This window comes from Orcinus orca, chromosome 19, assembly GCF_937001465.1.
Source record: "Orcinus orca chromosome 19, mOrcOrc1.1, whole genome shotgun sequence".
Taxonomy (NCBI): Eukaryota; Metazoa; Chordata; class Mammalia; order Artiodactyla; family Delphinidae; genus Orcinus; species Orcinus orca.
The window spans coordinates 19,551,898-19,577,770 of record NC_064577.1 but is presented as its reverse complement, the minus strand read 5'-3'; the positions used below and the strand labels follow the sequence as shown (position 1 = coordinate 19,577,770).

General features: G+C 53.5%; 1 protein-coding gene across 2 annotated transcripts; it reads right to left on the bottom strand.

Moving 5' to 3' along the window:
* Positions 1 to 274: 274 nt before the first annotated feature.
* On the bottom strand, positions 275 to 25,746 carry TOP3A (DNA topoisomerase III alpha). 2 transcript variants are annotated; one of them, XM_004266785.4, is made up of 19 exons: positions 25,453 to 25,746; positions 18,340 to 18,399; positions 17,384 to 17,457; positions 16,378 to 16,453; positions 15,530 to 15,638; positions 14,266 to 14,409; positions 13,983 to 14,153; positions 13,664 to 13,764; positions 11,985 to 12,059; positions 10,677 to 10,759; positions 9,533 to 9,740; positions 8,030 to 8,215; positions 7,777 to 7,906; positions 5,322 to 5,435; positions 5,061 to 5,226; positions 4,254 to 4,397; positions 3,492 to 3,614; positions 1,949 to 2,637; positions 275 to 930 (listed from the first exon to the last, which is right to left on the bottom strand). In XM_004266785.4, the coding sequence occupies exons 1-19, from the start codon at positions 25,630 to 25,632 to the stop codon at positions 752 to 754; spliced, it is 3,012 nt and encodes a 1,003-aa protein (XP_004266833.1). In that variant the 5' UTR covers positions 25,633 to 25,746; the 3' UTR covers positions 275 to 751. The 2 variants fall into 2 exon arrangements, with proteins under 2 accessions (XP_004266833.1, XP_033278608.1); XM_033422717.2 differs by lacking the exon at positions 25,453 to 25,746 and adding an exon at positions 20,411 to 20,667.
* Positions 25,747 to 25,873: the final 127 nt, after the last annotated feature.

Genomic DNA, 25,873 nt, shown 5'->3' with positions numbered 1-25,873 from the left:
TGTCTAAACCACGGAGCGAAGCCGACCTGCTTCTGCTCGGCTCCCAAGGCTCTCGGGAGGCGGGCGAGGCGCAGACACCTCTGCAGGGTGCGGAGACGGGAAGCGTCGGAATCTTGCACCGGCGGCTCTTCTCTGCCCCAGAGGCCAGCGGTGCGGCCGCGGGAGGCCACTGGGGCCAGAGGATGGCAAGAGGACCCAGGCACTGCCCGGGGTCCTGCAAGTGCCCGTCACTCCTGCCAACTCTCACCAGACGCTACACCATCACCCGCCAGGGTCAAGGGGTAGAATCCTTTATTGAGGCACATGAGCTGTGGGGCGTCCTGGCCACAGCAGCTTTGAGATAAAGAGGGATAACCCTTCTGTAGACACAACTTCTGAACAGGGGATCCCTGCCGTCCTACCCGTTCTCAGGACGTCTGTGGAGGGAGGCCCCTCAAGGGCCGGGCTGATTCCCGCCAGGGCGCCGACAGCACGGCCCCTGTGGATCGCAGGGGGCAGCCTCCATGGCTTCTCAGCTGTGGCCATGGCCGTTCCTGAGCCCCAGACACAGGGCCGCTGTCCACCAGGCGTGGCCTTCTTGAGAGAGCGGTCTGGACCCGGACTCCTTAGAACACAGGTCACACTCCAAGAGCAGCCACTTTCCTCAAAGCCGCCCTGGCAGCGCAGGGCCACCTGGCCCTGGAGAAACAGCTCGTTTCCCGAGACAAAAGCAGCAGGTGGAGGCAGGGGCCCCCTTGGCCCTACCCTGCCCTCATCTGTTCTGAGGACAGAAGGGACGGGTGTGTCCAGGCTGGTGGCAAAGGCTGCACTTCCGGGGTTTCTTGGCCGCGGACCCGGCGTCCGAGGAACCAGCCCGGGCCCTTTTGCTTCTGGCCTCCGGCTCCCGGCTTCCTCCTCTGGCTCCTGCCCAGGGGGGGCCTCCAAAGGTCCCTGCGGGGAGAGCGAGGGGAGAAATGAGTGTGGACGGCAGAGCCCCAGCCCTGGTAGGGGGCCCGTGTCACCTACACGCAGAAGCAGGGACCAAGCAAGCAGCCCCCCGAGCGCGTGCAAAGCCCGAGCTCTGGGCCCTTCCAGTCCTCCAAGAGCCTCACAGTACTGGCCGCCCCATCACCCAGGACAAATGACCAGGCGGCCCAGAGACCAGACACCACCTCCGCCCACCGGGAGCCCTTGTGCGTCTGCCGTGTGCGCCGAAGGACGACCTCCCGCACGGCACTAGCATCTCCAGCCTCCGCCTGCCCCAAGCCTCTGGGTTCTCCCTGTGTGTGCAGACCTGCCGCACGTGTGCTAGAGTCAGTTTCAGGCTAACAGACCCTAGAAGGGTGGGCAGGTGCCCATCTTACAGAGGAAACAGGCCGAGAAGCCGCACCAAGTGGTTCAAGGTCACACAGGTGGGCCCCAAGAGAAAGCTCCCGCCGGGCTCCCTCACGCGTGACCAGGCTTCCGCGTGTCCTGGAGGGGCCAGGTGCCTTCAGGTGCGTCATTCACCTTGACCCAGCGTCCGGCAGCGGTCCTCCCCACACCCATCCGTGGGGCGCCAACCCAAGCTGTGTAACCCAGGGCAGGAACCAGGTATCAGGGCCAGGGCCTCCGTCTTACAGGATGAGGCTCCGATACAGAGCCCTCCAGGTTTACAAAGGCGGGAGGAGCGCAGGGCTACGGGAGCAGGCGGACCCAGGAGCCAGGCCTGGGCCGTGTCGCTGTGTGACCCCGACAGGTCCTGCCACCCGTCTGGGCCTCGCCCTCCTCTCCTGTGAGTCGCAATCACAACCGCCACCCGATAAAGGTGAGAGAAGACACACAGATACAACGGCGTGGCGCCCGGCACACAGCAAGCTGCCCGTGACCTTGCAGGAGGCGTGACTGAGCGGGGAGGGGGAGCAAGGCAACCCGTGCCCCCACCCCACCACCCCTGCCCTCCTCGGGCAGGCCCCGTGTGCCCCCTCACCTGGGGCCACGTTCTCGTCCACCCACTGGAAGAAGCCGCACTGCTGCTCCCGGGGCTTGGCGCACGTGTGGAACTGGCGCCCCTTGTTGGGCCCGTCCTTCTGCACAGTGCGCGTGACAGCGGGCTGGCTGCACAGGCAGCGTGCGCCGCCGCCACCATCGCCGGGGCTTCCGGGCCCGCCCAGGGGCTTCCCTGAGCCCGGCGGGCGTCCCAGTGAGCCGCCCGGGGGTCTGGGCACCTCGGAGGGAGGCCCCCCTGCTTCTGGGTGGCCGCTGTCGGCCCAGAGGAAGAAGCTACAGCCGCCGCCGCTGCACTTGTAGAACTGGCGGCCCTGGTTGGGCCCCTCCTTCCGGACGGTGAGCAGCAGGGCCTCCCGGCCACAGTTGCAGGTCACCGAATTGCCTTCGCCCTCGGCGGCGGGCAGGGGCGCAGTCCTGGCCAGAGCATTCGAGGGCGTGATGGCAGGAGGCTGGGGGTGGCCGTGCTGGCTGCTGCCCATTCTGTCCAGGGGCTGGCTGGCCTGCAGGTGGCCGGAGGGCTGGCTGACCGGCTGGCCAGCTCGGGCGGGCCCCCGTGAAAACCTGAGGTCCAAGATCTCCCTCAGGGTCTCGTCACAGCCACCAACGCAGCCGACAAATTCCAGTGGCATGGTTGGGGGAAGGCTGCCTCGCTTAAACTTGAACTTCAACCTAGTGAGGCCAGAAGATGAGAAAACACGTTAACTACCGGGTGCGAGTCTTCTTGGTCCACACAGGGCTGTGCCCACCCCACCTAGGAAAGCCACGCAAGGCGCAGCCAGCCCGGCCCCTGTGGTCGCACAGGAGCGTAGAGCAGGAGGGAGATGAGCTCTAAGGCCCATCACCCGCCAGAACCCAGGAGCCTCTGGAAGGTGCACCTCCCTGTGCCCCAGTTCAGCGTGGTCCAGGGCCTCTCAACGTGACGGCACACTACTTGGTAGCGGCACTAGGACGCACGCGGGCTTTGCTCTCATTCTCCTGTGTGCATGCATTAGGGTGTTCCAGAAGCTCCGAAACGCACAGTAAACTCAGCAGACTGACTGCAGATGGAGAGCTGAGAATCCTACCGTTTCCTGTTAAGCCAGACCGTTAAATTGGCAAAAATGGAAAACAATGCAATCTTCCTCTCGTTTTTTTTCTGAAAATAAGTACATTTTATCCTAAAAACATGTTCACTTATGTTAGTATGCATTTGTTACAAACACGTTAATAAACATTTTAAACGATGCCTCCACTTCAGCTGAAAACGTGGCAGAATCTTTATAAACATGAACTCACAACGGAAGCTCTCTGGGTTCCTCCGTGATTTCTGAGAGGTGAAGGGGTCCCATGACCAAAGGTCTGGGGACCAGCCCTAGGCGCGGGCCTGGGGCTTTCTGGAGGAGACCACCTTCCTCAGCCTCCGCGTCAGCCCACGGTGGGAGAGGCGGGGAAAGGTTGGGCTCCTCCAGGAGGTGCCAAGGAATGAGGGCCCCCAGGGATGCCACCCTGTGCCCATCCTGCAGGTGCCTCGGCCCCCAGCTCACCTGTAAACGGGGTGTGGCTGACACACTGGACACACGCTCCCGTCCCTGCTGGCCTCCAGCACACTGTCCGGGAACCACACGGCCGAGCGACATTCCGGGAACCCCGTGCAGCTGAGGTAGAACCTGGGGAGTGAGGGCCGGGGTCATGCAAGAGCTGCCGGAGACAGCTCCAGCTGATGACATGGCACACTCATGATTCTGGAAGACACAGTGGTCACTGACACTGAGTGACAGGAAAACCAGCCTGCATTTACGTCCCTGAAATCCCCACAGTCACACTGCTGACGCCTCTTCCTGCTTAAAAACAACCAAGCCGCTGCCAGCACCCAGACCACGGCAGGGCCCCGCTGGCCCCTGGGTGCTCCCTGAGCCCGCCTAGGCCTCCGGCAGCCTGGACACCTGCCCAGGCTGCACGTGCTGCAGAGAATCCGATCCTCCCCCTCCCTGCAGCTTTGTGAGGAGGAAAACGGGCTCAGTGGGTCAGCGACCAGTAGGGTCTGCATCGCCGTCCACACACAGGGCGAGCGCCATCCATCCCCAGGGGATAAGCCCCGCCCTCACCAGCCCCCCCACCCGCCCATTCCCACAGGGCCTCACACCCCCAGGGCCACCATTCCAGCCCCAACGCCCAGTCCAGGGGCTGGTGAAGCAGGCCTGCATCTAAATAGCAACGTGGGAACAAAAGGATGGGCCCTGCACAGCCTCCGGTACTGGGCTGCAGGGGCGGGGGGCGGGGCGGGGAAGGCACAGCTGGGCACTGACCCGCCGCTTTTCCTGGTCTTGAGGACCATGTCCTTGCCGCACTGTGGGCACTTCCTGACGGGCTCTGGCACAGCTGGGAAGATGGCTTCTTGCTGGGCTAGCTCCACCCCTGCCCCAAAGTACTGCGACAAGGCCTCGTCCAACCTGAAGAACCAGCAGAGCATTTACCGCGTGAGCACGCACGACCCGGTGAGCCGGCCAGTCAGCCAGAGGCCTGAGGTGGAGCACTGGGAACAGGGCGCCGTGCTGGCCAAGCGGCCGGCTCCTCCAACCCGCGGCTCCCAGGAGGGATCCAGCCGCAGGCAGGCGCTTCTGCCTCGCCACTAGCCCCACAGCAAGCAAACAAGACGGCCCGGCCGCTCACACACCCGAGTGTGGGTCTGGAATCAAGTTTAAACTAGCGCATGCATTTCTTTTCAAAATTGGTACGGGGTTAGGAAACGTGTTACTTCTAACAAAATACACGCATGCTACTTATTACAGCCACCTCCCAGTGCCCTAGAGAACAGCGGGGTGCACACCAGCACCCGGTGAACCCACCCACGAGGCTGTGCTGCCTGCTAACTCAGGACAGGATGGAAAGGGCGTTTCCAAAGCCAACAGCCCAGAGAAACTGGACCAGGTCTTTCTGGTTACGGTCTCCAGACTGGCAAGGCTCTGCAGCAGGAACCAGCCAAACCCGGGAGGAAAGCCTGGAGGGGCCGTGGCCACCGGCGAGGGTGAGCTGCCTGGCGGGAACAGCGGCATCTGGGGCACGCCGTCACCGGGGCTGAGCGGGCTTGCACAGGAGAGCAGGCCCGTACTCACCTCTGGGCTTTGGCCATGGCTTCGATGAAGACCTGCTTGTACTTCTGCACCTGCTGCTGCAGGACCACGAGCTTGTCCTTCTTCCCCTCGCAGATGAGCTTCAGGTCAGCCTCCAGCTCGGCCCGCAGGTCAGGCTTGGACATCTCGTAGCCCATGGAGTCATAGCCTGTGAACAAGGGCAGCATCGTGTGGCTCGGACACACCCGCGGGGCTTCAGTGACACCCCGCCCTCTGCCCAAGCTCGAGTCCCCGGCTCCTCACCTTCCACAAGCCCCATGCCCAGGTGCCCGGGGAGAAAGCGCTTGTCTGGCGTGAGCCCGACGTACATTCGGGCCTTGATGGTCTCGATGTGCTCCGCGTGCGTCGCGTCGGTACCTGCAGGCCACCCTTGTCACTCAGACTAACCCACGCCCCAACCCCGCGCAGCCCCCCTCCTCTGCCTGGACTTCCTGTTGCAGGTGACACACCTCCACTCAGAGCCGGCCACGTGGAAACCACAACAGCAGCCTCCTCTCCCCCACGTCCACACACTTCAGCTGTCAAGCCCAGCTTGGAAATCCCTTCTGTAAGCCCCCCTGCCCCCCGCCACGTGTCAGGGCCCACATCACTCATCCACATCATTACAACGTCCCTGGTCTCCTGGCTGCTGGTCTCTTCCTTCACCCAGCCCACTCTTTATGCCACAACCAAGGGGATCTTCTGAAATGTAGCTCTGCCACCAACGAAATGCAAATCAAAACCACAAAGAAATACCACTTCACTCTCACTGGGACAGGTACAACCCAAAAGACAGAGAGCGGCAAATGTTGGTGAAACCCCTGACTCTTGCATGGATTGTAAGATGGTGCAGCCGCCGTGGAAAAGTCTGGAGGCTCCTCATAGTGTTAAACACAGAGTCACCATGTGACCCCTCAATTCTGCAACAGGGATGTCCCAAGAGAACTGAAATCATGTCCACACAAGAACCTCTACACAAATATTCACAGCAGCACTATGCACAGTAACAAAAAACTAGAAACAACCCAAATGTCCACAAGTTGATGAACGGACAAACGAAATGTGGTCCATCCACACGACGGAAGAGGTTTGGTGGTGAAAAGGAGTGAAGCACTGAGACGCTACCTGGACGAGCCCGCAGAGCAGGCAACGTGGGACGCCAGGTGCAGAAGGCCACACACTATGTCGTTCATTGATCAGAAATGTCTAGGACAGGCACATCCACTGAGGCAGAAAGATGAGGGCTGGGGGGCTGCAGGGGAGGGGGACAGCTAACGGGCATGGGGCTTCTGAGGTGACGAAAATGCTCTGAAGTGGACTGTGGCCATGGCTGCACAATTCCATGAATCTACTGAACACTGGACTGTACCTCTGAGCTCAGTAGAGTGGATGGTGTGTGAATTATGTCTCAATAAAGCTGTTACCACTGTTTCAATGTAGGTCTGCGAGCTCTTTTCTTAGAAATCTCAGGCGGCTCTCTGCTGACCTCGGGCACATCCGACCCCTGAGCCCGGTGTCCAGGCCCCGCAGAGTCGGGCTCAAATCATCTTTCCGGCCTTGCCTTCCAGAACCTCCCCCCACAGCATGTGCCTGCTGGTCCCCGCGTCCTTCCTCAGGCCCTGCCTTCATTCAGCGCGAGTTCTCACCACGAGGTTCTGAGGTCCCTGCAGAACCTCTCCCGACGCATCTAATGTTTTGGTTGGGTTTGTTTCTCCTGCTGGATGAGCCCTTGAAGGGAAGGACCAGGCCTCATTACTGTGTCCCCAGGGTCTAGACCAAGGTCAGCTCTTGTGGACCAAAGTTTTTATAAACAAATTATGGTGGGTGAACTACCTCTACTTGTACCTAAACCCACAGGCTTTCTGGGTAGCACAGTGATGGCCAGTGGGCTCCAGGCAGGGGCACAAAACTCACTCTGCAGTGAGGCGGCTGTGCCTGGGGGCCGCCCCTCCACATGCGCCCCCTGCCCTGTGGTGCTGGCCCTTCTGGACTCAGCTGCCAGAGGTAGTCCTTGAGATTGCAGAGCAGTGGTGAAAACTGAGGGGGGAAGCAGATCAGTCACAAGGGACCCACCTGCAAAACTTGGGCCACGGGACTTATTGGGAAAAACAGTTCTGGCCCAGTTTTTTTTTTTAATCCAACTTCTGATTCTTAAACAATTATGGGAAATGCTTTAACAGAAGCTAAGCAAACGGCCACCCATGGCAAAGGGCGGGTGGCAGACTCAGACTCTGAAGGGCCCAGCACGTGCCAAGCAGGTGAGCGAAGCCAAGTGTGAGCGACAGAAAACGGCCACCACTCAAGGCTGCCAGACCTCCCGATGCTTCAAAAGAGTGTTTACGTGAATCCTGGCAGTTTAAATGTTAGTACCTTGTTAAGAATACAACGAAAACAACAAATTCCTGTGTGGGCCAAAAATACCAGTCAGTGTGTCCCAGGTGAGACTCCCGAGTAATGGGAAACACTATGTCCCTATGCGGGTGGTGCAGGGCAGTGGTTAAGGGCACCGACTGCAGTTATCTGGACCCAGGTGTTCACAGCTCACACACTTTGTGACCTGAGGCAAGTTCTTAACTGCTCTTAAGCTTCCCTTTAGCTACAAAGTGGGGAGGAGAACACAGCCCCCTCGTTAGACCTGTCGTGAAGATCAGAGGAGAACTGGGCCCCACACCCATGAGAGGGCAAGAGCCGCTGGTTACCATGATAGCAAGCTACTTACCGATGCCGTGCTTCTCCATGAGGGCAATAAGGTCGGCCTCAGTGAGCAGCTGGGGTGGACTGGTCTCCCCGTCCACCATCTCCACGGTGCTGGGCTGAAAGCAGGAGCCTCGACTGTAGACAGGGAGGGTCTACATAGGGCAGCAGATGTGGTGGTCAGACCCCTGCCCGGCGCCCAGGCACAGACCACGCTCTGTTCTGTCACGTGGTGTGGGGGCCGGGAGCACGACGGTCCCCCCTCCCCGCTGTGTCACCTTTTCACTCCAGCGATCGTAGGGGTACACGTCCAGATAGTTTCGGGCCAGGATTACGAGGCCGTGGGCCACGAAGCGCTCCTGTGCGATGTCAATCTCCACGGTGGTCTCCTGGCCCTGGGCATCCTGGGAGCAGCAGGCCAGGAAGTGGCGGACGATGAGCTCGTACAGTCGCTGCTCGTCCCCCTGTGGGGAGAAGAGGAGCCCTAGTCCCTCTAGACGCTGCCGGCAGTTCAGTCTGGCTGGTGCTAGCTTCCAGCCCAAAGCTCCACACACACCAGAGCGCAGCTCCTGCAGCCCTGTGCCCAAGTGCAGTGTAGGCAGATCCCTCGCTGCTTGTGGGTTTAGGCCAATAAACTTCACAAGTGGAGTCCCCTTGCCATCAAGACTGGAAAGCAACTCCTCTGATGTAAACCCAGTCTGAGCAGAAACCAAAGCGAAAGCACCCAGTTTCCAAGAGGCCCAGCGTGTGTAGGACACACAGACTAAAGATGCACCGGCAGCCTCAGGCCTGTCACAGGGCTCGTGGTCATCCTCCACCCTTTCGGGAACAAGGACATGGTGAAGCCCCTCTATCAGAAGCCTGTAAGACGATCATACTGACATCCAAAAGTTCTCCTTCTAAGAATGTCTTCAAAGGAAATGTGACATCCACCTAAATATCTATTATGCAAATGTTAACTGCAGTAGATCATCCTTTAAAAACAGATGTAGCAAAATACAGTACCTCTATGCAATCATCATATACCATACGTTAAAATATTTTAGCCTGTGGGGAAATACTCATGATATAAAACAGAAAACATTAGTTTACAAAGCTGTTTAAGGTTATACTTTAATTTTAAGAATTATATACACACAGAGGATAAAAACGTGGTTCTCAGGAAATGGTGAGATTACAGGTAATTTTTTACTTCCTTATAATCTTTTTTATTTTGTGAATTCTCTAAAATAAACATGTACAGCTTTCAGAATCAGAAAGAACGTGTGTTATTAAAGGCAGAACAAAACAATAAGCCTGCAGCCGCCAAGCAGGCCTCAGCAGCCGTGGCCCCTGGAGCGTGTGCCTGGCTGAGAGCACGGCCGGCCCGTGTTACAGGCTCCAGGCACTGGGTGAGAAAGCCCCCAGCCCGGAGTGCGGCCGGAGGGTGGCGGTGAAGTTTCGGGAACGTGACGGAAACCGGCCCGGTCTTGGGAGGAGAAGGGTGGGGGCCGAGCACGGGCTCAGGGAAGGGGCCGCCTGGTTTGTGGTGAGGGTCAGGGCAGCAGCAGAGGGAGGGGACGGAGTGCAGGGGAGGGCTAGATGGAGCAGAGCCCCCACGGGGGTCTCTCGGGAAGCCAGGCAGACTGTGGGAGGAGGATGTTGACACGACCTCTTTTCTGAGATGGAAATTTCGAACCCACTTAGCTCCGGAAGACAGAGCCTGCAGAGTAGATTCAAACCCCAGCCCTGACCCCTGACCTCCCTGCGGGTTCTGCGGCAGCACAGCCAGGGAAACCAACCTGCAGGCTGTCCGTGTACTTGGTGGGGTGGATCGGAGGGTGAGCTTGGTCAGACTTGTTCCCGTTGCGTGGAGTGGGGCCGCCCCGCTCTAGAATGCTCTGGGCGAAGGGCCCCCAGCGTGGATCGTGGGTCTGCTCCTCCACCAGCGCGGTCAGGTCTAAGTCTTTGGGGAAAATGTTTGTTTCAGTTCGGGGATAGCTGATGTACCTAAACAAAGCCAAACAAACACAACAAGAAATTGCTGAATTGGTCTATAAACGACTAAATCAGCTTGAGAACACTGGTGACACCTGCAACAGCCCGTCTGATCCAGGCAACCACGTTACCCACGCTGGGGAAAGCCCTGAGACGTGACCCCCGCAGTGGGTGAGGAGCAACAGGCGTCCTGCTGGGTCACTCCCGGAGGTCGGGGACAGATGCAAGGGCACACCTGCTCCAGCCCAGCCCTCCTGCCCCCGGGGCACTTGGGGCGCTTCCCCACCTCCCCAGCATGGGTGGACAGAACGACCCCAGGACAAGCCCTGCGGTCCTGACCCGGGCGGCCCATGCTCCGTGGATCGTCTTAAAGAAGAGAAAGAACGATGCTGACCCTGAACTACAAGGTGGACCCTGTGTGTAATTTTAAACATTCCATTAGCCACTTAAACATTACTGGGACAATTTACATCCTTTTCTCACACGAGCCTTCAAAACGCATTATGTTTACACTCTCAGCACGTCCCAGTTTGGACAACCCAAATTTCACGTGCTCGACAGCCACTTACGGCGAGTGGCTGCCACATGGCTCAGTGTGGCCACACTGTCCCTGGATGGCACTGGGTGCTCACGACCCCCAAGGCAGGATGGTTTATAGCAGGCACACGAGTCCTAAAGGTGCCACCCGCCCCTGCCAGGGCCCCGGTGCCCCGCCTGCTGAGAGGTCGAGAGTGGGATTTGAGTTTACTCTGTGGAGTGTTATTTCAGGATTTGAGTGACTTTGAAATGCCTTTTCCATCAGAAAAGAGAAGTCAAAGTCAAAATTCCTCTACTTGAGAGCCGGGTGGTATCTAGACAGTCTGGTTTCCTCATAAGCTCTATTTCTAAACTACTTCACCCTGATAAAGGTGCATCAACTTCTCTTCCCAGATGTGGGCGAATATTTACCCTTGAGTGTAGAGCTTTTCAGCAATCCTCATGGTTTCTTTAGCATTTATCCTCAACTTTCGAGAAGCCAGCTTCTCAAGCTCCTGTAAATGTGTGGACAGGCACAGTGCGTGAGTCACAGGCCCCCAAACGCCCACACGCCTCCTCTTCAGAACTTCCTGGCGTCCCTCCAGCTGCGCTCACATGTCTGCGTGAAAGGCTGTGCTGCGGAAAGGTTTCCGGGACTGCTGGGCAGAGCCAGGCCCCAGCCCAGGGGTTCCCAGACTCCAATGTGCAGAAGCCAGAACCACCTGGGATGCGAGCAGGCTCCTGGGCCTGAGCACTAGGGATTCTGAGAGAGGAGGGCCAGCACAGAGGCTGGGAATCTGCGCTTTTAACAAGCGTCTAAAGTATCGATTCTAATGCCAGCAGTCTGAGACCCGCACTTTGGGGACACCATCTGAACCCCGGGGACATCCCCTGGGTGATGAACGCCATTCTTCCAAGCCTCGTGGGGGACCACCAGATGTCCCTTCCCCTTGGCAACCCTCCAACAATGCTGCTGGCTACACGTGAAAGCGTATTAACCAGTGAGGGATGAAACACTCATGCCTACAGTACACAATCAATCCGTAACCCCCTCCCATCGTCCCTCACCACGCGCGTGCACAGGCACGCGCGCGCGCGCACACACACACACACACGCCCACCCCGCGATAAAGGGTGCACTGCCCACAAGTCCCTGCACATTCTGCATGTTCAACCTTCAGAGGCAACCCTGACAGTAATTACACCCTGAACTTTCCTACAGAGTGGTGACTGGGAAGGGACACCCTAATGTGGTTTATTCAGACTTGTGTCCCGTTGGGTGGTTCTTCTTGGGATCTAAAAGATCTCAGAAGCCCTGTTCTAGGGTAGGCTAATAAAATAGATATTTAAAATGATGTTTACATACATTATGCAAAAACGTTAAAGAAAATGCTTGGGTGGAAAACACTTACTATTCCAGTAATGCTGTAAAAAATAAGGACACTGAAAATAAAGGAAGACACCAAAATTACATCAGCAATTACCTAAAGACGGAGAGGTGATGGGTGATTTCTATTCCTTGTTTCCAAAACCCCACATAGAGCAGTTATATCACGTTTATTAGCTGATGTAAGAGGTCAGGCAGGCCTGCGCTCTGGGGCTTCTACTTCTAAGAGCGTTCCTGTGCGGCACTGGGAAGAGGTGCTTCCGGCCACTGGGCCCCACCCTCCGCAGCAGAAGCCCCACCCCAGCTGCAGAAGTCGGAGCTCCTCAGGGCTGGCACAGACCCCGAGAACATACCACAGTGTCCAAAGCTTGAGGCCTCCACTTGCTTTTTGCCTTGGACCTGACCTCCACCACGGTCGCCCTGGGATCCTAGAAAGCCAGGAAAAGCAGAGGCCACTTAAACCTGCTGGAGCATGCTCCCAGCTTTCCTTGGCCGCCCCCGGCACTGCCCACAGCGGCCCTGCTCCCCACCTCAAGACGTGAGCTTGCAGCCCACAGTGTGCTGGACACCAGCGCCTGCTTCTCAATCAAAGTAAGGCTCTGAGGGGCAAGTTCACAAGCCCCAAGGCGTCCACTCCAGAGCCTCGGCATCTCCTTAGTTTCCTGTCTACGCATGCACAGTGCTACTGTTTTGGGTTTTTTTTTAATTCACGACAATACAGAGCTGGAAATAGGAGAAGTTACATAATACAAACTGGAGAACTCTAATCTTAAGACCAACCTCACATTTTTAAGGGAATGCAAAAGGATAAAGAACTCAGCTTAAGTGATTTGTTCATGAGGATATTTACAAATCAAAACCCAAATTTCTCTCTGCAAATAGACTGCGGACCAGGTGCTCTTGGACAAGGAGCTCCAAGCACCCCACCTGCCATGTTTCCCTGCACCACATCCTGGTAAAGCAGAAAACGGGCAAGTCTTTTTATTCAACAGACAAACGTGCAGACTGTGTAAACTTGAGGGCCAAAGGGGAGAGCAGTGGACAGGTGGGGCGACCCGAGAGGCAGCGTGGTCTGCAGGAGCCATCCGAGCTTGGGCCCCACTAGCTCGAGTGTGTCTGCACAGTTACTCAACTTTCTCCAGCTTCCCCGCCTGTGGCATGGGTTGGCATTACCACCCCCAGAGGCACCACCAGGACCGAACAAATAACACATAACATACAGCGCGTCTGGCCTGTAGCAGGTGCGCAAGTTATTACTCCCCGATACCAAGTCAGTACTAAACCTGCCGGGGGCCAGAGCCAAGAGGCATCCCTGACTCACTAAACCTAGAGGCCTCTGAGTTTTATTCAGGTACCACCGCGTGCAGCCCCTGGCTTAACACAGGCCATCGTGTGCTGAGCGACGGGAAGCAGCACCACAGAGCGGACGTCTGAGGGTGGACCAGAGGCTGACTGGCCTGCGGCCTGAGCAGGTCTCGATCCTCCCACGGCCATCGCTGCTGACCACTCCCACCTTCACTCGGCGGTCACCATGGGATGCCTTTCTCGAGTCCCAGCCCTAGAGCAGTCCCTCCCCGCCCCTGGCCCTTCTCCTTTCCTTTACCCTACTTTCCTGTCCTGTCGTTATCACTGTATGACATTCACTCATCTGTGCCTTTCACGTCTCTGGATTTCATCATCTGACCAGTGGAAGGCGCTGGGCAGACGCCATCTAGCTCCACCCAGCTCTAGGATTCGGGTTTGGACTGGCCCAGCTGGTCCTTATCAGTCTCTGGTGTCAGTGTACTGCTTCACGAGGGATTTTAACTATGTGCTTCTTAGCATTTCTGGTTTCACCTAAAAGTTCTACAGGTCTTTCCTTCCACATTTCTAGTGCTGTTTTCATGGGGTTCTAGTCTTACTAGCACCCAGAAAGTGATGTCCTGGATGCAGACTGAAAGCTACAGTCTGGTGGGAAATGGGGCAGAGAGGGAGCGGCCTGGGAAATCACAGGATGGTTTTCCGAGATCATCACCTTCAGAGCCCTTCTCACCTCCATGCACAGCTGATAGAGGACGAGACAAGCCGTGTGGTTGAAAAGCCGATGCCTTTTCCAGCTGAACTCCACTGCGCCATCCCTGTGGTCGTGAGTCACTGTGGGGGGCACACAGGAAGGCCGTGACCCGGAGAGGACAAGGTCCATCACGGTGAAAGCCAAGAGCCATGAGACAGAGGAGACCACCTCGGACACTTGAGGTGGGTCCTGAACACAGTGCCGAGGGGGTCAAGGGCAGCGAGATGCAAACCACAGCCTGAATTAGCACCCAGGACTCCCCACGTGCCCTCAGCTTCTGCACCCCGAGCGGCCTCACCTCTGATTCTGTGGAAGGTTTCTGGCACAAATGCCTGAATGGCTTTGAACCTCTCCACCACGAACCCCAGGGTGGGGAACTGGCAGCTGCCATAACTGATCAGCTGCTCCGCCAACACCTCAGGGAAGATCTTCTGCAGCCGCAGGGTCTGGAACCTGGTGAAGGCAGCCCCTGAGGAGAGAGGACGGAGGGAAGGAAGGAGAGGCCGTGCACTGCAAGGTCACAGCCAGCTGCCACCGTCTGAGCCCGAGCCCTGCCCCCTGCCCACCACCCCACCCCTCACCGATCCGCAGGTCCAGCTCCTGTCTCACGTCCACGGCGTCGCTCACTCTGCGGTCGGGCTCCATCAGGTTTTCACAGGCCGCCTGGACAGCGCGGGCGGTGATCTCGGAGAAACGGGCTCGCAGCACCTGCAGGCTGGGCTTCACTGCGGAGCAGACAAGGGCACCGGGGCAGGTCCCCCGTGAACGGAGGGTAAACCAGTTCATGAAGCTGCGAGGCAGCCAGTTTGACTGGTTCAGTTAAATCAGAGACATGCTGTCTAAGAGGGAAGCCTCACTGTAACCAGGCTGAGAGGTGTCAGAAACAGGAGCGAGTGCATCTCAGCCATTAGCTAAACCCTCTCCGTGAGCCTTTCTAGGTGTCAATTTCGTGCTCTCCTGGGCCTTTAGGGAAAAGGGAGATGTTAATTAAAAGGTCCTGGGGGAAGTTCATGTCCTGTTATGGATATAACACAGGACATGCACCCTGTCCCTGAGAGTGAATACTGAATATGTTTAATCCTAGAAGTCGGTATAGTTTGAAACACAAGAGCATTTAGGGAGGAGAGCAGCCCCCCACTCTCTGAAGCCCGAGAATGGCCTGCGTGTCACTTCCTCTAAGTTACCTGAAATCATTAAGCTCACTTCAACAGTTATTAATGTTCAGGCATTGTACAAGGAATATAGACAATTAAAAAACAAAACCAGAAAGAACATTCTAGAACTATTCTTTGTACTTTACATACAGTGTATACATTCTTTGTGAATATTTAAGTTTTTAATTAATTAATTAATTAATTTTGGCCGTGTTGGGTCTTCGTTGCTGCGCACGGGCTTTCTCTAGTTTCGGCGAGCAGGCGCTACTCCTCGTTGTGATGCAGCTTCTCGTTACGGTGGCTTCTCTTGTTGTGGAGCACGGGCTCTAGGGCACGTGGGTTTCAGTAGTTGTGGCACACGGGCTCAGTAGTTGTGGCTCGCGGGCTCTAGAGCACAGGCTCAGTAGTTGTGGTGCACGGGCTTACCTGCTCCGCGGCATGTGGGATCTTCCAGGACCAGGGCTCGAACCTGTCTCCCCTGCGTTGGCAGGCGGATCCTTAACTACTGTGCCACCAGGGAAGCCCGTGAATATTTAATTTTTAAAAGCAGAATATCAAGTCCCTGCTCTCAAGGATCTGGCAATCAACTGGAACCAAACACACAACAAGCCCTGGACTACAGCCAGTGAGCCGGGCAGAGGGACTCAGGACAGGGTGCCACCCCTGCCGCGGCTCCAGAGCAGACACTCACCAGCCTTGCACACGTGGATGATCTCAAACCCGATGTTTTCACCTTCTCTGTCGCAGTCGGTCCAGATCACCAGCACCTGGCACTGCTGAGCCTCTCGCTCCAGAGTTTTCTGAAGCGCCCAGTGGGGAAAGAGTGGTGAGAGCGTGATCTGCAGAGCATCGCATGACAGCTCCGCACTGGATCTGCCCCAGCATTAATGAGGTTCTTGGAGAACGCCAGCTTGGTGAGGAGACACGGAGAAAACTGTCCCCGCCGTGCGTGGTAAGGCTGGCAAGGCCACTAGTACTGCCCCCCACCTTAGACCCACCCACCCACCCATGAGCTTCTAGAAGACAGGGGTTTATTACAACGACACCATCTTGACGAGCCCTGAAACTCGGCTCTAACACACCAACAGCTCTAGGGGTTCTGATCATGTCCTCAATTAAAAAAAAAAAAAAAATCACCCCCTAATCGAGCTTCATCCCAAAAAGCGCTCCTAGTCAGCAGTGAACCAAGGACAGGCGCCCTAACTGCCCGAGACACCGCAGCTCAGCGCCAGATGGCCTCTTGCAGATCGCAGTCTCTTCCCTCCGACAGGGGGCGGGAGGGGAGCTGACACTGATGACGCAACCACACTCACTCCCAGGGTTTAGTCAAGCAGCCGCTCTTCGTGAAAAGGCTCACTCAGTCCCTCAGCCGCTTAGCTGAAGTGGCCTCATTTATATAACGGGTGGGAATAATTTTTTTAAATCGTGGTACTTAGTTTAGTGGAAAACCTATCCTTCAATTTTAGTGCAGTCAAAATACAGAAACCACTTGGTTTCATTAGGTGGTGGTTGTTCAATATGTCTTCCAAAAGATCCTACCTTGATGTCTAAAAAATTCTCTGGGCAGTACTTTTCAATTTCTGCTTCAAAGAGGACAAGAGGATTGCAGCTCTGCCTGGAAAAGAAATGAAAACACACGAAATCCTAGCTCAGCACACAATGGGAGAAGGTTGCCCCAGTGCCCTCATGGGTGCATCCCCACCAGACAGAGTCCCCTGTGGAACGCCAGAGGATTACAGGCAAGGCGTTACCCTCTGGGCAACGCACTCCCCGTGACGATTAACAGGAGCTAAGAAGAAATTCTGGAACTTTCGTACGCATCTGCGATAGGGTGACTGCAATCCAATGCCTGCATGCAAAGGGTCTGGGCAGGGAGTTCCCTGGCGGTCCTGTGGTTAGGACTCGGTGCTTCCACTGCGGCGCCTGGATTCAATCCTTGGCTGGTCAGGGAACTAAGACCCCCCAAGCCGTGCAGCATGGCCAAAAAAAAAAAAGGTCTGAGTGTTTTGGGGGAACGCACCTGAAAGTGGCTGTTTATTCTAAGCATATGGTAAAAAGTCACAGCGAACCAGTTAATCCTAGGTCACTGCTACGGTATCTATGGTTTGTGTTCCCTGCAAATTCACATGCTGGAATCCCGACACCAATGTGACGGTGTCAGAAGGTGGGGCCTTTGGCCGGTCATCAGGTCGTGAGTGTGGGCCTTCATGAAGGGGACTCGCGGTCTTATAAGAGACCCCGGCCGGCTCCCTAGACCCTCCACTATGTGAGGACACAGTGAGAGGTCAGCAGGCCACAGCCTGGAAAAGGCCCTCGAGGGACCATGCAGGCACTCCGACCTCCTACCTCCACAACTGGAAGAAACACGTTTCTGTCCTTCATAAGCCACCCAGTGTGTGTATTTTGTTACAGCAGCCCAGTGGATTCAGTCATCTTACTGCTGTAAGTAACAAAGTAACACCGACATGCCTCACACTGCCTGTGATATTTCACAACTTACTGTCATAATCAGAACGCTCCCCCCCGCCCCCGGAATCGTACTGACCACTTGCGAAACTGCATCTGGAAATCATGAGCCAGCAAGTGTCCCGAGACTGAAGTCATTATCATGGTGACGTTCTGAATGATAACAAAATTCAAGTTAGTCTTTTAGCAATTAGATTTTCCCAAATCATTCAAATAGAAGAGGGGACCTTCTATCAAAGGGAAAAGAAAATAGTCATCAGGGGGTGGGGGGAAGGGAGGATGAACAGGCAGAGCACAGAGGATTTTTAGGGCAGTGAAAATGCTCTGTATGATATTATAATAATAGGTACACGTCATCCAAACCCACAGAATGCACACGATCGGAGTGAACCCCAATGTCAAATGTGGGCTCTGGGTGACAGTGGTGTCATGTAGGTCCATCAGTTGTAATGACTGTGCCGTCTGGTGGGGGCTAATGATGACGTGCAGCTGTGCATGCATCGGGGCAGGGAGTATGTGGGAAATCTCTGTATTTCCTTCCTCTCAATTCTGCTGTGAAGCTACAACTGCTCTAAAAAGAAGTCTATTAAAACACACACACCCCAAAACCAGGTGACTGGGAAGAAACAAACAAACATACCTCTTCAAAGCCAAAACTATAGCGATACAATCATCATTCTAATTCTGGTACCGTGATGCCTTTTAAATTTAAACTATTGTATATTAGCTTCTTTTTTGTTATAAAGAGTTAAGATTGGGACCATATTTTATAAAAAAGAGGCTTCCAACGATCACCTGTCACCAGTGATCTTTAGGTCATAACAATAGTTTTTCTTAAAAGAGTGACATATTCTACAAAGGCCAGGCTAATTCTCCTTGATTAAATAATTCTACAATACAAGCAGTTCAGAGAGGGCTTGTCGTAAACAGCTGCTCTTTTTAGCCAAAACTAAAAACCCAAAGAATGTACACCAGAATGGCGCATGGATCTGAAAGCATCCTTCAACCACAGGATAGAAGTATTACAGCACCTACCTGGCCACGCAGACGATAATCAAATTCATAGATCTTGTTGAATCTGGAAAGTCCTTCTCTCTACAAAACAAAAAGAAAATCTATAAATTACAAAAAAGACAAATGATTCCTCACATAAAGATCAAGCAAATCCCTGATAAGTGGGAATATTAAAAATGCAACAGTACCTCCTATAGATTAAAACAAGGTGAAATCACTAAGACCGTTTGTGAAGGGGCCCCTCTGAACTCAGTTACAAGCATGTACTTGCTCAAGTCCACAGAGCTTTCATGCTGCAAGGTGACCTGAGATCAGCTAACACCACGTAACATCTTTCTAGAGCTGAGAATGGACTTGTCCAGGATCACATGACTATTACTCCAGAGAGAGGATTAGGACACGTGTCTCTTGACGGTTTTGTCCGTTCTCCACACACACCTCTCTACTTCCTGGCCATACAATTGCGCCAATAAACGGGTGTCCACAGGCAAGTTTTCACCTTCTGAACCTCAATTTATTCTGAGTAAAGTTACCTGTGAGGTCCCTCTGGCTCTGAAATCCAGTAACGCTATGAGCCGCAGTCAGGCCTGGGAACCAGCCCACACAGCTCCTCCTCAGCTGCACTTATGTGTGAACGAAACCCTCTCAGAGAAGATCCCACCTTCTACAAAGGTGTTAAAAGTAGCTATGCATGTGCGTTTCACACCAACGCTGCACAGAAGACAAGACACAGGCAGAGTGGGACTGGGGGAACCTCCAAGCGCCAAGAAGGATCGTGTCGAGAACATCCTCACACAATTTTTCTGTGTCGAACACTGAATGAGGCTCTTTTCGAGGCACAATGGCAAATTTAAAGACGGAATTTATCTTAAGAGTTCACTCGTCTAGTGTTGCCAAGAAAGGAAACTCCCCTCTACAAACTCCAGTTGCTAGTTAAGCCCTTTTAGTACCAGAGAAAAGAAATCGTTGCATCACTGGGGTTTCTACCTCTTTTTAAGAAAGCACTGAAGCTTCCCAGACAAGCTCTTACATGGACCCTGATATGTAACAAGGTCCAAGCATTCTGGCTGCAACAAGGCTGAGCTCTGCTAACAGCCTATCCCCAGTCCGGCCCCAGGTGGCTCCTGAGGTGCACGTCCGTGGTCTCCTGGGTCTCCCGGGAACAGTCTGGAAACCACTGTTTTAATCCTCTCCTAGTGGATGACCTGTCCAACAGCATGTGTGCGACCCGGGGCCAGGGCTCTCCCAGGCAGCCTCCTCCACCAATGGATGGTCCTGAGGAAGTAAAATGTTTTTCCTGGCATTTCCAACTTGCCTCCCCGCAGTTCCTAGCTGAGGACAGTACTCAATTACGTATGATTCCACCACTTGGGTGAGGTGCTCAGGGGAATGGGTTGCCCCCAAATTACAGCAGAGTTTTGGAGCCTAGCGAAAGAAGAAAACCTAGTAGACAGACCAAGAATGTGGCTTCTGTGATCTCTTTGCAGCGCCATCCATGCCATTAAAACTAAAGAAAAAAAACCAAACTCCCCCAAACCCCAGAGCAGTCCCATCTTCTCTAAGTGCTCTGTAGGGACTGATCACATTGCTGCCACTGAATCTACTGGATTCTTTTTTAAGATTTCTCCTCCTGAATATAAAGCCCTCAAAGATCTATAAGTTACTAACAGTGGTCACTGTGGACGGTGGGGCTGGTTTACTTGATACACATTTGTATTCTCTCAACTATCTGAAGTAGTTACTAGCGTTTGAGCACTACTTTTAAAGAAAAAAGAGACAGATTCTATCTTGCGTCAATATTTTGGTGAATTTCTCTCAAATGTATACATATTTGTGTATATGTTTGAAAGTCTTTTCCATAACAGGTGTCTAACTATCTATCATAAGAAAGTACAATTTATTTTGCTACCCGCTGCCATGACCAGTCCTCGTTACTTCCATTCTTTGCTATTACAAAGCTGCAACGACTATCATCTGATTCTGAGCTCTGCGTGCAGATGTCTTAGCTCCTCCACAGAATTTAAGTCCCTTAAAGGCAGGGATTGCTTCATTCGAGGCAAGCCCTGTGTGAGGGATAAATAAATGAACAGACCCGTCACTGTCTTAGGGAGCGACACGCCATGGGAGAGAGGGATGAGCAGCAAGAGAACTCGACCCATGATGATGGCCAGCATCAAGAGTGATGAGAAGGGCTTCCCTGGTGGCGCAGTGGTTGAGAGGTTGCCTGCCGATGCAAGGGACGCGGGTTCGTGCCCCGGTCCGGGAAGATCCCACATGCCGCGGAGCGGCTGGGCCCGTGAGCCATGGCCGCTGAGCCTGCGTGTCCGGAGCCTCTGCTCCGCAAAGGGAGAGGCCACAACAGTGAGAGGCCTGCGTACCGCCAAAAAAAAAAAAAAAGAGTGATGCGAACGCATCCGGAAACAGAGAAGGAAATGGATGGCGAGGACGCTGAGGAAAGAGTTCACAAAATAGGTTCATTTAAGTTGTCCTTTATTTTTTATTTTAAAAGGTGAAGAGTTCATCAGGAGAAAAGAGGGAAAATGTCATTTCAGGAAGAAGGACCAAAACGTGCGAAAGCACGGTGAACTTTTACCTTTTACATCCTGACTGCTTTCATCATTCCCTTCCTCTCTGTTCCCTCTGCTCCCACCCAGTGCTCCTGGGTCCCTAGGGTTCAGGCCTCTTGCGCCCCACATGGAGAACCCCAACAGCTGCCTCCCAGACTCTAGCCTTCCTTTCTTCAAGTTCTCTGCGGCCACAATGACTTTATAAAACACAAGTATGATCCACTTAAAACCTACACTGCTCATCTCAACTGATGCAGAAAAAGCATTTGATAAAAATTCAACAGCCTTGGGCTTCCCTGGTGGTGCAGTTGTTGAGAGTCCGCCTGCCAATGCAGGGGACATGGGTTCGTGCCCCGGTCCGGGAAGATCGCACATACCATGGAGTGGCTGGGCCCGTGAGCCATGGCCGCTGAGCCTGCACATCCGGAGCCTGTGCTTCGGAATGGGAGAGGCCACAACAGTGAGAGGCCCACCTACCGCAAAAAAAAAAAAAAAAAAAAAAAAAAAATTCAACAGCCTTCACCATAAAGTGAAGTGTGGCATTTACAAAAAACCCACAGCTAACATCACACTCAATGCTGAAAGACTGAAAGCTTTTCCACTAAAATCAGGAACAAAACAGAATGTCTATTTTCGCCATTGCTATCCAAGATTACTACAAGTTTTAACCAGAGCAATTGGGCAAGAAAAAGAAAGAAAAGACATTCAAGTCAGAAAGGAGGAAGTAAAACTGTCTATTCACAGTCAACATGATCTTATAGATAAAATCCTAAAGAAGCCACAATGAAACTATTAGTGCTAATAAACAAAGTCAGCAAAGTCGCAGGATCCAAGATCAACACACAAAACCCAACAGTAATGAACAACCTGAACAGCAAATTAAACAATTCCATTTATAACAGCATCCAAGAGCACAATGAAAACTGTAACACACTGTTGAAGGAAATTAAAGAAGACATACTCAGCCATAGAAAGAATGAAATCATGCCATCTGTAGCTACACGGATGGACCTAGAGGTTATCATACTAAGCGAAGTAAGTCAGAAAGAGAAAGAGAAATACCATATGATGTCATTTATATGTGGAACCCAAAACATGACACAAATGAACTTATCTATGAAACAGAAACAGACTCACAGACACAGAGAACAGATTTGTGGTTGCCAAGAGGAAGGGCGGTGGGGGAGGGATGGACTGGGAGTTTGGAATTAGCAAACTATTTTATATAGGATGGATAAACAACAAGGTCCTACCGTATAGCACAGGGAACTACAGTCAACATCCTGTGATAAACCATAACAGAAAAGAATATGAAAGAGAATGTACATACATCTATAACTGGGTCACTCTGCTGTACAATATAGATTAACACACATTGTAAATCAACTATACTTCAATAAAATACATTGAAAAATTAAAGACATAAATAAATGGAAAGACAATCTGTGTTCATAGATTGGAAGACTTAATATTAAGACAGCAAATTCATATGGAATTGCAAGGGGCCCCAAGTAGCCAAAAAATTTTGAAAGAGAAGAACAAAGTAGGAGGACTGCCACTGCTCAATTTCACAACTTACTACCAAGCTACAGGAAATCTAAACAGTGTAGTACTGGCATAAGCAAAGACATACAGAAGAATGGGACAGAACTGACAGTACAGAAATAAACCCAAATATCTATGGTCAACTGTTTTTTGACAAGGATGCCAAGGCCATTCTATGGGAAACAAACAGTGCTGAGAAAAACTGGCTATTCATATGTAAAAGGATGAAGCTGGATTTTTACTTTATACCACATAGAAAAATTAACTCAAAATGGATCAATGACCCTAATATAACAGTTTAAACTCTTAGAAGAAAACACAGGGGCAAATCTTCATGACCTTCAGTTTGGCAATGGCTTCTTAGATAGGACAGTGAAAGTATAATCAGCAAAACAAGGAAAAACAGATAAACTGGACTTCATTAACATTAAAAACTTAGGTGCATCTGAGAACACTATCAATAAAGTGAGAAGACAATCCACAGAATGAGAACATCTGCAAATCATATATCTAACAAGGACCTAGTATCCTGAATATATAAAGAACTCTCGGGCTTCCCTGGTGGCGCTGTGGTTGAGAGTCCGCCTGCCGATGCAGGGGACGCGGGTTTGTGCCCCGGTCCCAGAGGATCCCACATGCCGTGAAGTGGCTGCGCCCGTGGGCCATGGCCGCTGGGCCTGCGCGTCTAGAGCCTGTGCTCCGCAACGGGAAAGGCCGCAGGGGTGAGGAGCCCGCGTACCACAAAAAAAAAAAAAGAACTCTCATAGCTCAACTACAAAAAGACAATTCAAAAATGGGCAAAAGACATGAATAGACATTTCTCCAAAGAAGGAGACACAATGGCCAACAAGCACATGAAAAGAGGCTCAGCATCATCGGTCATTTGGGAAACGCAAACTGAAACCACAAGATATTTCACACCCACCAGGACGGTGATAATTAAAAAAAGAAAAGAAAAAGAACAAGTGTTGACAGAATGTGGAGAAACTGGAACACTGATGGTAAGAATGTAAAATGTTTCAGCCACTGTGGAAAACAGTTTGGCATTTCCTCAAAAAGTTAAACATAGAGTTAACTTATGACCCAGCAATTCCACTCCTAGGCATTTACACCAAAGAACTAAAAACAGGTATTCAAGTAAAAACTTGTACATGAACGTCTATAGTAGCTCTATTCACACGAGCCAAAAGGTGGAACCAGTCCAAATGCTCACCAACTGAAGAAAAGAGAAACCAAACGTGATCTATCTATATGATAGGATATTATTCAGCCGTAAAATGGAATGTAGTACTAACATACTACAACATGAACGGATCTCAAAAATGCTAAGTGAAAGAAGCCTGACACAAAAGGCCACGCATTGTATTAATCTTTTTGTGTGAAATATCCAGAACAGACACAAATCTTTGAGGACACAAAGCAGCTTAGTGACTGCCAGCGGCTTGGAGAAGTGGGGAATGAGTGACTACTTCATGGCTACGGGGTTTCCTCCTGGTGTGATAAAAACTGGAACTAAACAGAGGTGACGGATGCACAACATTGGGAAAGTACTAAACGCTGCCGAACTGTATACTTCAAAACAGTTGAGGGGCTTCCCTGGTGGCGCAGTGGTTGAGAATCTGCCTGCTAATGCAGGGGACACGGGTTCGAGCCCTGGTCCGGGAAGATCCCACATGCCGTGGAGCAACTAGGCCCGTGAGCCACAACTACTGAGCCTGCACGTCTGGAGCCTGTGCTCTGCAACAAGAGAGGCCGCGATAGTGAGCGGCCCCCGCTTGCCACAAGTAGAGAAAGCCCTCGCACTGAAACCAAGACCCAACACAGCAAAAATAAATTAATAAACTCCTACCCCCAACATCTTCAAAAAAAAAGTTGACACTCACATGTAAAACACGTGGCTCTCTACTCCTCTCACAGCGTGCCTTCAACTGCCATGCTTGCCGTGCCCACTGGCTCCTTCCCCTACCATGCCAACTCCCAGCTTTTGAACTTGCCAAGCTGTTTCAAGCCACTGGGTTGTTCTTTGAACATGGCGTTTCCAGTGTCTGGTAAAACTTTCAAGACTGAGCTCAAATGTTCATCCAACAAATATGGATTGAGGGCCTCCTGTATTCCAGACACGTGTTAGGTACCAAGGATACAGCATCAACAGCACATTATCGAACTGTAACTGAGAGGTGCCTTCCAAGTAGGACAGGGTGAGCTTATCACACAGCACCGTGACCCAGCTGGGGGAGAGGGATGTGAGGAAAAGCTTCCCTGAAAAAGAGATACTCAAACAGAGCCCGAAGGATACACAAGTTAGCTCTGTGTAGACGGGCCCGTCTCAAGCAGCCTGGAGCCCTAGAAATGGGCACAGCCTGGGGCTGGTCACCAGGACACTCAGCTCCGGAAAAGAGGTGACGCTGTCAGCTAGCACCCGCACAACCTCGGCTCCTGTTCCCACCATCCACCGCGGGAAGCAGAGACCTGAGGACCCTGTGATGTGAAAGAAAAAAGAGCAGGGAACGTCCACCCATGCTCTAGGAAATCTCCAGAAAACCGTTTCAGGATCCACTTTTGTAATTGAGAGTGTCCTGACAGCTCTTGAGGCCTCGTGTCACCTCCTTCCCAGACCCTTTCTCACCGTTCCTCTCCTTTGGGCCTTCCGTGTCCAGAACACACCTGATCCCCAACTCGCCTGACTCTCGGAATTCGTTAGTAGCGACGGAACAGGGGCTCGGGCGGGTCGCCCTGTCGGATGCACCTAGACTGTAGGGCCGGGCGTGCAGGGGGGTGACCCCGCAGGCTCGAAAGCAAGTCGGGGGAGTGTGGCCTGCGGTTCCGAGTCTCAGGCCCGCTTGGCATCCGCCGCCGTGCAAGGCGGACCCAAGGTCTCCAAGCAAACGAGAAACACGTTAACTCCGTTTCTAAACGCCCGTCGGTCGCAAGAGGCGCCCGGAGGCCCCGGCCCAACGGCTAGGACCCCCAGTGGGAGCAGCGGCCGCTCGTCCCCGTTCCGCCCGCCCAGCGGTCTCCTCACCCGCCGCATGCGGCCGCCGGACAACAGGTCCGCGATGCCCTTGGCCGCGTCGTTCTTCTCGGCCACGCAGAGGATCTTCCGCACGCCTCGCAGGGCCACCTCCATGTCGGCGAGGGTCAGCGCCCGGCTCCCAGGCCGCGGCAGCCAGGTGAGCGCGCGGCGGACGACAGGGAAGATCATTCCCAGGCCCCGCGAATCTGCGGTGCCACCCCAGGCACCCGGAGCCTCCCGCTAACCCGCAGTCCCTTGCGCAGCCCGCTTCCGCCCGCCTTCCCGCCGCTTCCGTCGGCGTGAGGGGGCACAGCCCCGCGAACTACAACTCCCACGCTGCACGGCGCGGCCACCTCACTCCCCTCCCTTCCCGCTCAGCCCTCGGGAGACGCCGCTCTCCGGATCGGAAGTTGACGCGAACGCTTCCGGG